This window comes from Copadichromis virginalis, linkage group LG3, assembly GCF_057382275.1.
Source record: "Copadichromis virginalis isolate Kocher_CV1m ecotype Utaka linkage group LG3, C_Virginalis_male_GT1.1, whole genome shotgun sequence".
Taxonomy (NCBI): domain Eukaryota; kingdom Metazoa; phylum Chordata; class Actinopteri; order Cichliformes; family Cichlidae; genus Copadichromis; species Copadichromis virginalis.
In genome coordinates, this window is record NC_140620.1 from 6,831,793 (window position 1) to 6,844,130 (window position 12,338).

Below are 12,338 nucleotides of genomic sequence, written 5' to 3' on the forward strand. Positions count from 1 at the left end.
CAGAGACTTTGAGCCATACAGGGCACACAGTGTGTGTACAGAACAGCTGAAATCATTATGGAGGCCTCACTGGGATATGGAAGCATCACAGTACAGCTTCAGTGAAGCTTTAAAGTCTCTGATATGAGATGAGAAATGAAGCAGCCAGAGCTTTTTCATGAGTGGAAATCCACTGTGACTGTGAGCTGCTGCTACAGCCTCCAGATTAGCCAGCAGCTCATCCTGCTCAACATTTCCTCACCAACTTTAATGGAAGTGTGATGTTTTCAGCTGGAGTGATGGTCAGGGTGGCCTCCCTCTCCTCTTCTTCTCCTCTTCCTCTTTCATTTGTAAAGCCACTTCTGCTGCTTTCATTCATTTGGAAGTCCTGTAGCTGAGTTTGGGAGAGACTAACAGCCTCGGCAGCAGAGGGGAGAAAGGCTGTAACACCACCACTTTACTCTGTTCTACCTGTCACATTATTTTATCAGGAAACAAATATGCTCATGTTTTTACTATGTTTGTCTTTAAGATGTAAGAAGATCACATGGTGCTTTTTATTATTGTGTTGGTTTGTTTCCTGTCTCTTGGATGGAGCCCAGCTGTGCGTGGCCCCTGGGCCTGTGGTCAGACTGTGTGCTGGATAATCCTGCCCAGGATGAGGCCAAACTGACATGGGATGAAATGTCTGTCACATAATTGAGCTTAGTCTAGTTTCATTTCTGCACAATTTAAAAACAACCAAAAATTTGTTCTGTCTTTTCTATGTTATACTGTAGACTTTCTTTGATACTGTGTCCAAAAGGAGCAGCTTTTACTTTGAAGGGGAGGCGTCTCTGTTTCCTCTTCAGGTTGGATGATGGAAGCAAATGAGTGTGTGATGTTCTTTCAGTGTTGCACTTTGTAGACGCTCCCTGAGCACTGGTCTCACAGCCAGCTGCACATAGAGACCAGTGTTGTTAGTCCAGGTCAGAAGATGACTTGTTGGAATGAAAATGAGCTTGTAGTTTGTCTGCTTTAATAATGTGACTGGAAAAAGGTGTTGGACTTCAAATATGTCCATTTCTTTCACACTTCACCTTTAAAAGTGAAGCCTTGTGGTTCCTGGAAGGAAAAACACGACTTTTTCAAGTCTTTGTCCTGTTTTTATGAGAAATGTACGACTTTAATGTGAAACATTCAGAGTTTTTTCTCTTGTTGTGTTTGTTTGAAGCTGCTTCCTGTTGGCTTCAGCTGTTTGGAGTTTCCATTTTCTAAACTTCTACATTCTGAACCTTCTTCAGCTCTGAACAGATGATGAAACACTGAATGATTTCAAGCTCACACTTTGTCTAATAAACTTACATCTTTCATTCTTTATACAGATTGAGGAGCTGTGGTTTGTCAGAGATCAGCTGTGATTATCTGGCAGCAGCACTGAAGTCCAACCCCTCCCATCTGAGAGAGCTGGACCTGAGCTGGAACAACAAGCTGCAGGATTCAGGAGTGAAGCATCTGTGTGGTTTCCTGGAGAGTCCAGGATGTGGACTTGAAACTCTGAGGTCAGTCAGCATGTTTTAGTTGTGCTGAGATGAATATGATGTGAAAGTTGTGCTGACACTAAACTGCAGACATCAGGTTGATATTATACTGATCCACACTGAGGATCTTCATGGTAAAGTATGTTTTCTTCTTCTCTGGTTTAGTCCATTGACTGCAGCAGAACAATGTTCACATTTCAAACCTTCAAAGAAGAAGAAAAATCCTCCACTGGATAATTCACTGTGAAACTCTCAAACTCTTCATTCCACCTTAAAGTCTGTCTGACACTGAAATCCAAAGCAAAATGTGAGTTTGCTTTACAGACAGCAGTCCAACACAAACATACACACATCATCCAAAACACAGTCCAACATCCAAATCTCCTCCACTGCCAGCATGAATGATGGGAAAGAGAAGGAGGAACACTCTGACATTCAGGGTTAGAATGAGTTTCATGAAGCAGACTGTGAAGATCAAAGCTGCATTAGAAAGCTTACATGAATGAATGAGTGGACAGAAGTGGACAGAGATCATCTGAAGCACTTCAAAGGCTTTAAATCAGCACATTTCTCTTTATTCTTTATCAACTCTGTTAGTTTCTCTCAGTTTTCTGTGGAATGAAGCTAACAGCAGGCTAATAAGATGCTGACCAATAGGTTTCTATTAAAGGTTGTAATTTGTATATGAAAAAGTGCTTTGGCTCTGCAGGGATCCGCTTACAGGTAGAATACAGCTGCTGGATGGGATTAGCATGTCATAGCTATCTACCAAACTGCTAACTGGGGGATTTCAGGCCATCTATGGATCATTTTTGCTAACTGTTTATTCAGCTTAGGCTCACAGGGCTGCAGCCTGTGCCCTAGCTGTCATAGGGCAAGAGGCGTGGTCCACCTGCACAGGTGAGCAGTCCATCACAGGGCCAACAGAGAGAGACAGAGAAGCACTCTCTCACATCCACACCTACAGCCAATTTACAAGCACCAATGAACCTAAGCAGCATTTCATTGGACTGTGGGAGAACATCCAACCTCCACAGAAAGGCCAACAAGCTTCAACCTACAACCTTCTTGCTTTAAGGCACTAGTGCGAACCACTTTTCCCCATTTCAGCCCAAATCCTGCATCTTCCTGTTTCTGACTCCAGGCCAGCTCCACTAACACTTTCTCATCAGACACTGCCACCTAGTGGAGGAAGTCTTAGTTCCATTTGAAGCTTCAGATTACAGTTAGTTCCTTTACAAAGAGGTGGAGGTGGTGGGGCCACAGCACCATCATCACTGAGTGCCATAGGACACTTAACCTTTGTTTCCATATGCTGGGAACTCTCAGAGCTACCAGCCCTTTGCTACAATCACAAAGCTCTTCATTGAAATCAATGATATCAAAGCTGGAATCAAATGAGTCCAAGTCTTCTGCTGATTCAGCATCACATTCATCTTTGCTCCTTGTCCTTCATCCCCACCATGGACTTCATTCCTTTCCAAGCCAGCCTTGAGTGTCCTTTATTCAGCTCATCCTCTGCTTTACTCTTACACCTGATTTTAGCTGCTTTATCTCTCTTTCAACAAGTTTCTTTGCCTCAATCTTTTTCTTCTCTCCCTCATAACAAGACAGCTTCTTCTGCCTGAGAACATGTTGGAGTGATTTACTAATCCAGGGCTGCTTATTGGGGAAAATACTTCCTGTTTCCAAAGTAATCCCCATTTTTCCCAGAAAGAAATGTAAGTAGAAATCGATGATCTAAGTGAGAACATGAGCCTTTAAAAACTCCCAGTGGGTGCAGTCAAAGCAGTCCCTCAGTCCCAGTATAGAGTCTTTGGTCCAGACTGGAACAACTGTGTGCCCAGTTTGAGCTCTCTTCAGTCCTGTGACCTGACAGACCCAGAGGGGCCATCACATCACATTTAGAAGCTCCCCTAATGGAGCCACAACACATGTCCAATACTTAGTCTGTCTTGTTGGACCAACTGGAAGAAATGATTCAAGGACTTAGTCACAGAACAGAGATTCAAATCTCCAAAATCCAACTGGCTGCATCAGGACATATAGTCTGAAACTCTGCACAGTTTCCTGTTTGAAGCTGCTTCCTGTTGGCTTCAGCTGTTTGGAGTTTCCATTTTCTAAACTTCTACATTCTGAACCTTCTTCAGCTCTGAACAGATGATGAAACACTGAATGATTTCAAGCTCACACTTTGTCTAATAAACTTACATCTTTCATTCTTTATACAGATTGGAGAACTGTGGTTTGTCATCAGAGATCAGCTGTGATTATCTGGCAGCAGCACTGAAGTCCAACCCCTCCCATCTGAGACAGCTGGACCTGTGGGGAAACAACCTGAAGTATCCAGATCTGAAGCAGCTGTCTGATCTTCAGCAGAGTCCAGACTACAGACTGGAGACTCTGAGGTCAGTAGAGTGATGGAGTGAGTGGGTGGTGCTGTCAGCAGTATTGTACTAAACACAGTCAGTATGAAACAAAGATCCAGTGTTTCCTGTAAAGCTGCAGCTTCTCAGTGAAGCTGTGAGAGGAGAATGGTGACAGGCTTCAGGATTGGACACAAACACTTCCTGTTTCTGACCTTTATGGTCACCATAGTAACGGCTGACACGCTCTGATCAAACACTGTCAACAGCCAATCAGCTCTCTGAACAAAGCAGCACGCAGACCAATGACTGCATTCATTTCCAAGTTTAAAGCAGTGAAGAACACAGTCTGTAGGTGAGGAAGAATTTAGTGAGAGCAGATGTTTGGATGGAATTCCTCCAGTTAACAGCTGGAACCGTCCATCTGGATTGTTGGGCTTGTTGTTGGGGTTCCTACAGAGCTCAGAGTGGGCACACCAAGGTTCTTCTAATGAATGAAAGTCCAAACTCAAGCTAGGAGGGAAAAACATTTTCATCAACTTCAATAAAAATCCAAAGATTAGAAAAAGTGAAGCAACAATGAGTCCTAGTACAGTCCCAGCACTGAAGTCCCTGCTGCTCTTTATACTGGATGTGCTGCATCACTGACTGACAGCTGATGAAGAGTCTCTGGAAACACTCGTTTATCTCCTCTGCTCTTCCTTCTTCTCTCTGCAGGAGCTGATGATGGTAAACAGGACGGTGTGTGTGCTGAGAGAGGAGGAGCTGTGTCCTGATGATCCAGAGAGGTTGAAGCAGCAGCAGCTTGTGTGTAGAGATGCTCTGACTGGGCCATGTTACTGGGAGGTGGAGAGGAGAGCTTCATCCAGCAGTGACTGACAGAGGAATGAGAAGAAGTGCAGATGACTGTCAGTGCTGCAGAGTGAACTGCTCTGAGAACAGCTCCACTGTCAGACACAATGTAGAGTCCAGCATCATCCCTGTGTGTCCCTCTGGATCTGACAGAGGATCATCAGTGTATCTGGACTGCTCTGCTGCTGCTCTGTCCTTCTACAGTCTCTGCACAGTCTCTGTCTGACTCTGGCTTCAGACCCTCCTGGATCAAACTCACCTGGAAAGACTTTCAAACATCACTCAATAGATTTGAATACAGAATATATTTGATATATACTGTAGATGTACTGTAGAGTTGCAGTTTGTCACTTGTATATACAGTCTGTGAGCAGCTATGAGCTGAAAGATCTTTCTAGAAACAGGAAATGTTTTCACTCTTCTGTTGCTTTTTCATATATTTCCACAACATTAATATTGATCCCACCTGTCTCACCTGTTTCATGCTTTTATACATAATAACAGGACACGTGTGATCTGAGCGCTGCTGTGGTTGCTGTGCTGCACGTCTTCATTTAGATAACAGAGACATCTAGTGGTTCAGAGGGAGAACTGCAGGAGGTGGAGCTGTGTTTTAGCATGGAAAACTTTTTATCTTTTAGACGCAGATACAAATATGACAAGTATCAGTGTGAGATACAAAAGGTCACATCAGTCAGCAGAGGGAACAGTGATCACACAGCAATGTAAGAATAGGAACATAACAGTGAATCTGGACATGTATACAGATGGAAGCAAACAAACAGGATGTAACACTACATTAAAGCCACAAATGGGAAGAAAACAAAGCCAAAGGAAAATATATTTGATCTCACCAAGTTTAGGTGGAGTTTATTTTCCTTGTGCTGACTTTTTACAGTCAGTTACAATAACTCGTACTGCTACTAGCTAGCATGACGGAGTTTCTATACAGCTTTGTGGTGCTATGATGTTACTGATAGTGAACTTTATTTTAGTAGAGTTTCCAACTGTCCTGTAAAAAACAGAATCGTCTCGTATTCAGAGAAAATATTACGCGTTTCGTGTTGAGCTGAGAAGGAACACAGTTTGTCCCGGACTTCAGCTAGAATGGAAAAGACACAAAGCTGGATTTATTCTGTGTCTTTACACTGTCATTCTCTCCCCTCTCTCTCCTGTTGCTACTTCAATCATGAAACTGATCGATGATCAGCTGATCGGCTTTTCTCTCTTGTTTTTTTATCATCCACTTTGCGCCAGAAAGAGGAAACCAGCGGATGTCGCGCTAAACAACAGCAGCACGTTTAAGCTTGATCAGCTGTTGTCAGCTGATGTTTGCTGGAGCCACAGCTGTAAAGCTGCTGGTCATGATGTCGGTTTGGATATGTGGTGAGAGGGAAACATGAAGATGAAACAAGGAGATGTCCTTACTGAATCATCAGAGCTGAGCAGGTGATGGAGAAACAGGTTTACCTTTTAGGTGACATGAATGAGTTGATGGGAAGTTATGAACTGTTTCTGAGAGACAAATAACACCAGGATCCTTTTCTAAGTAGCTGACAGCTGGTAACTGTGCAGGGGCGGATCTAGGAAAGTTTTGCCGACCTAAACCAGGGGATTTAGAGCATCATAGAGTTTTTGTGGTTTGTTTTCTTTAAGTCATTTCACAGATTTTCTCTATTATTTCAATTCCTTGAATAAAACAACAAACTTAGGAGATGATTTTGTAATCCGACTTTATGTAGGAAAGATTTGACTAAACATAAAACAATCTTCCAACTCAGTCGTCATTCTTATCTTGTGAAATCAAACCAAATGTTCTGTTGTCTCTAAATCAGGGATTGATGAAATCTTTGGTTGCATCCATTTATGAACATGTTCTCATTCATATTAAATCGTAGTCTAAGTCCTTCTTTAGAGGGATAAATGTCATTCATTATCTTCAAATGTGTTTCTGTTGTTTTGGGGGGAAGTTTGAAGTCCATTGTTCAAAGTCTGTTAATGAAACTTTATGAAGTTTATGTAGGATGTTTCTCCTATTTTGTATTTGTTTGAATTATGATGTATTTCTGACTCTTGCTGCCATGATGCCAGGTCTCTCTTGAAAACAACATTTTTAATCTCAATTAAATTTTCACCTGGAGAAATAAAGATGATAATAATAATTTTGTCTTCAGGGAATCATTTCTCTGTAAAACAGCTTCTTCTGAAACTCTTGTTACATTTCTTGTTTATTGTTTGCTGGTTTTAGAAAAATGTCATCGTCTCTGTGTGAACTTAAACTCTACATGTGGTGTCAGCTATAAACGAGCTCTAGAGTCTAATAACGATGCTTTTATTATTGTCTGGTATCCAACCTAACCCTGGGCCTCTGGCTGAATGTGAAACACCAGCAGATGTTAAAAACTGTCTGGGTTACACATGCATCACGTCGTGTGCCTCCTAACATGGATATGATTGGAATCTGGGCCTGTTCAAGCAGTGCTGGTATCATTGTTGTTTCTGAGACTTTCCAAATCTTTACTGGATAAAAACGTAGCAACTGATGGATTTAACATTTAGCACTCAGACTGTCCCAGAAAAGGCGGAGGTCTGGAAGTTTATGTGAAGGTCTGTCTTGCTGCTCAAGTCTTGTTCTCTCCATCTGCACCTCAGCCATTTGAAATCTTGGCCTTAACTATTGATCTGTTTGGAAATCAGACTGTTGTTGGCTGCTATCAGCCTCCACCTGCTTCCCCCAGCACATCACCGTCTCTGGTTCAACTTTTATCTGAGCTGCATTTTAATGACGTCTTTCAGATGGATGATTTTCATTGGGACTGGCTTTCTTCTGTGTCTGATGATTTTAAGGCACGCTGCTTGTTTTTAAAACTGACTCAAATTATTTAAAGCCTCACACGCCTTGATCCTAAACACCCAGATAAATCTGCTCTTATTGACCTTTTTTAACTAATATGCTGCGTAAGTTTTCCACATCTGCAGTTTTTGCCAACGACCTGAGTGATCACTGCATAGTTGGTGCTGTGAGAAACACTAAACTCTCACGCTCCGAGCCCCGCATCAGTTTTAATGAATATTTAGTATTTAAAATTTTGCAGAATTACAAGTTTCACCTCCTGCTAAAAGTTCTCCACCAGCAGCTGGACCATCCTCTGCTGACAGTGTGGATGCTGGACCAGTCCCAGACCCAGAGGCTCTAAACCAGGAATTTATTCTTCATTTAGAGCCTGAACCAACATCTTCCCTCTGTCAGGCTCCTGCATCCTCCTCTTCATCTCTGCTTCCTCCTGCATCCCCCTCTTCATCTCTGCTTCCTCCTGCATCCTCCTCTTCATCTCTGCTTACACCTGCATCCTCCTCTTCATCTCTGCTTCCTCCTGCATCCTCCTCTTCATCTCTGCTTCCTCCTGCATCCTCCTCTTCATCTCTGCTTCCTCCTGCATCCTCCTCTTCATCTCTGCTTACACCTGCATCCTCCTCTTCATCTCTGCTTCCTCCTGCATCCTCCTCTTCATCTCTGCTTCCTCCTGCATCCTCCTCTTCACCTCTGCTTCCTCCTGCATCCTCCTCTTCATCTCTGCTTCCTCCTGCATCTTCCTCTCTGTCTCTGCTTCCTCCTGCATCCTCCTCTTCATCTCTGCTTCCTCCTGCATCCTCCTCTTCATCTCTGCTTCCTCCTGCATCCTCCTCTTCACCTCTGCTTCCTCCTGCATCCTCCTCTTCATCTCTGCTTCCTCCTGCATCCTCCTCTCTGTCTCTGCTTCCTCCTGCATCTTCCTCTCCATCTCCACTTCCTGCATCTCCCTCGATTTCTACGGCGTACACCTCGGATGTCCCAACCAAAAAAAGGAAAAGGAAAGGTTAGACGTTATGTTATTGTAAATGTACGAAACACATGACAGGTTCGTTAAGTTTGATAAGATTTCTTTTTTCATTTTGTTTCATTCTTTCATTTTCTTCAGTTTTACAGACCTCATGTAAATATTTCCTTTGTTATTTTTCAGAATGCTGAAAACACCGTACACAGAAGATTTTCAAATATGAAGAGATAGTAGACAGGAGAGTTGTAAATGTAAGTAATTTAGCCTGCTGCTGTGCAGATTTGTTTGCATCTTTGGACTTCCCGGATTTGAACTGTGCCTGACTGACTATCCATAAGCTTTTGTATTTGATGAATCTTCACTAATTCAGCCACTGAGTCTGGATTTCGCTCCAAATAGGACATTAAATAGGAACATACCACCTGATACGACCTGGTCGTGCTGCCTTCCTGATGTTTACGTTCTTTAAAGTCCTCCTGACATCATGCTCAGAAGGAGTGATTGATGTGGAGGTGCTCCTTCCCATTCAGTAACATCTGCTTCAGTTAGTTTTGCTTGTGAGCCACAATGTAAGCAGTGTTGCTTTGCTGACATGCACTCGATGCTGGCAGTACAAGCATTGTAGTGGTTCTTATGTTTTTGTGAACTAATTGTATAATATATTGAGCCATTCAATAGTACACAAATGTTTGTAGGCTCCTTTTTGTATGCAACTTGCATGTCTTTCTTAATTGTTTGTTTATATCATGTTTTTCAGGAAAAAGAAGAAGTTAAAGTCAAGTGGAAGCCCTGCTCAACATGGTATGTAGTAACAACTTTGTTGGACGGGAACAGACATTCATACTGTTGATAAATAGTTATCACCTCAATTTGAACTCATGTATTTGGACTAAAGTAAATTGGGAGCTTTTAGCTGTCGAGCTGCTCTTCTGTGAGGAGCTTGATAGCTGTCCACCTCCAAAGTCCATTATGAGTTTTGGAGGTGGACATGGTCAACACTTTTAAGAGTTGGCATAAGACTTCACTTCTTTATAGAGCTTATAGTTAGGGCTGGTTCAGCTCAGCCCTTAGTTATGCTGTCATAGGACCAGACTGCTGGGGGTTAGTGCCCCCCCCCCCCTCTCTCTGTCTGTCTCTTTCAGGGTTATGCAGGCTCAGTATTGGTCGAAGATGCAGTCACGTCTCCTTTTACTAAAAACTCTCCCCCTCTCCCTCACCACCATCTGTAAACACACATGTCTCAGTAATGCAGTTCATGCATGTTACTAACTAAACTTCTTCCCTGGAGTTTCTGTGCTCTCTCATCCAGCAGGTTCTGAAGGATCGTGGCTGCTGCTGTGGTCCTGCTTGACGTCTGCTTCATATATTAATACTCTCTGACTTGATTTGATTCATTTATATTACAATGAAGGTGTATAAAGCATGACATGAATATAGAAGATATTTCATCCTAAAAAATTGTCATATGTCACAACCTAAATGATCCTATTTTGTGTGTGTGGTTGTTGTTTGTTGTGTTTTTCTCCTGACAGTGGCAAAGTGTGGGATGACACATGGGAACCTGCGCAGTTTTACACACAGTAAACCAGGCACCACAGGTCGCAGAGATCGCACAGTTCACAGTTTGTAGTTCAGCATAAAAGTTCAAAATAAGATATTTACTGTACAATTCTAACCAGTGTCAGTCTCTGTTTCACTCTCTAACTGTGGCTTAAGTACATAAAACACTCATGAATCTGATCCATCAATAATATCTTCCCAGCACTCGATATCTCATAGTTTTACATATCAGCCAACATTATTGTCTACATGCTCATAAATATAGAAGTGACTTGGCTATTGTAACATATTGCAAGTTAAAGCAATACTGCACTGCACGTAAAGTAAGTAACATCTTGTATGAGGTGATTAGGGTCAGCAGTGCTGTGTATGGGAGCCTAAAGCAAAGCTAACTGCACCAGTACCAGCTTCACAACATGTTGTATATTATACGTTTCTACCTGTTTGTAATATGTCATCTGTCATGTTTAGATGCAGTGACAATTGCACATTTGGAGTTGTGGTCATATGTGGTTTTTATATACAGGGTATTATTTTTTTCTTTTAATTGTCATTTTTTTCTATTATTCTTGTTTGTTTGCACATCATTATTGTGTGCATATTGCATATGTAACATTACTTTTATTGTTAACATTATTATTATTAGATACCAAAGATACATTTTGATTAAGGGTTTTCCTGTCAAAATGTCAATAAAAATGCAATTACACGTGTAAACAATAGGATCAAAATACACTTTTAAAAAGTCTGTTGATCAAATACTGATTTTCAAAACATTCTAGAGGAAAATAGAGATAAAATAATCTGAATACTAACAGTGATCTTGGATGATGATGGAGGCTTGAATGGATTATTCTGTTTCAGTCAATAGGTTCATATCTATGACAATAATTTGATAAGTTTAACAGGTTGGTTCAGGCCTGGCAATACAGCAAATATTCACAAACTTTTGTTTTTGAAGAATGCTGATCTTTTTTGGGATGAAGCTATCTGGCAACATGACACAGCCCTTTAACCTCATCTGGATGTCTATCATGTGGCTGTGGTACTGGGTTTTGGTTTGATGCAGATGCAGGTTACAGCTGGGGAATGGCAGTATGTTGTGGATTGATTTGGCATGTTCAACCACTGTTACACCAAACTCTCTCACTTATAACATGATCAAGGCCTCTTACCCAGTGTCATGGATTCTCTGTAGTTTTGGGGACACAGGTCCAATGTCTGAGGCAGTAAGTCAGATCAAAGAAGGCAATGATTCTAAAATGGGAGTTTACTCGTGTCATTGTGTATATCCAGGAATATGTGCCTGAGGATAGTTGTCATGAAATCAATATTAAATCAAAGTATTCCTTAATGACCACAGCTGGCATGAGTTCTCCAAAGCTGCCTGCTGTCTCAGGATCTGTCTCCAAAAAGAACCAGGGAGCGCTAACATGTTATGTTCTAAACTGATGAAGAAAATGCACATTAAACATAGTATAAACTTACTGAGTGAAGTAATGTGAAGAGGATGCCTTTAGCTGCTATTGGGTTGGTTCCTTGATCAGTGCAATACAGAATCATTCATCTGGTTTGATGTAATGTCCTTAAAACACGTCAAAATGAGGCTCTGTAGTCTGTGTGGCCTCCACATGCCTGTATGACCTCACTACAACACCTGGGCATGCTCCTGATGAAGTGGCAGATGGTCTCCTGATGGATCTCCTCCCAGACTCCAGAACTAAAGCATCTGCCAACTCCTGGACAGTCTGTGGTGCAGTTGGTGGATGGAGTGAGACATGATGTCCCAGATGTCCTCAAATGGATTCAGGTCTGGGGAATGGGCGGGCCAGTCCACAGCATCAATGCCTTCGTCTTGCAGGAACTGCTGACACACTCCAGCCACATGAGGTCTAGCGCTGTCTTGCATTAGGAGGAACCCGGGGCCACCCGCACCAGGATATAGTCTCACAAGGGGTCTGAGGATCTAATTTCAGCACCTAATGGCAGTCAGGCTACCTCTGCCGAGCACATGGAGGGCTGTGCGGTCCCCCAAAGAAATGCCACCCCACACCATTAGTGACCCACTGCCCAACCATCATGCTGGAGGATGTTTCAGGCAGCAGAAGGTTCTCCAATATGTCTCCAGACTCTGTCACAAGTACTTAGTGTGAACTTGCTTTCATCTGTGAAGAGCACAGGGCGCCAGTGGCAAAGTTGCCAATCTTGGTGTTCTCTGGCAAATGCCAAACATCCTGCACGAT

General features: G+C 42.4%; 1 protein-coding gene across 1 annotated transcript; it reads left to right on the top strand.

Moving 5' to 3' along the window:
- Nucleotides 1–7,668: 7,668 nt before the first annotated feature.
- On the top strand, nucleotides 7,669–10,629 carry LOC146712498 (uncharacterized). The gene is made up of 3 exons (XM_085436581.1): nucleotides 7,669–7,675; nucleotides 7,813–8,786; nucleotides 9,293–10,629. The coding sequence occupies exons 1-2, from the start codon at nucleotides 7,669–7,671 to the stop codon at nucleotides 8,577–8,579; spliced, it is 774 nt and encodes a 257-aa protein (XP_085292707.1). The 3' UTR covers nucleotides 8,580–8,786; nucleotides 9,293–10,629.
- Nucleotides 10,630–12,338: the final 1,709 nt, after the last annotated feature.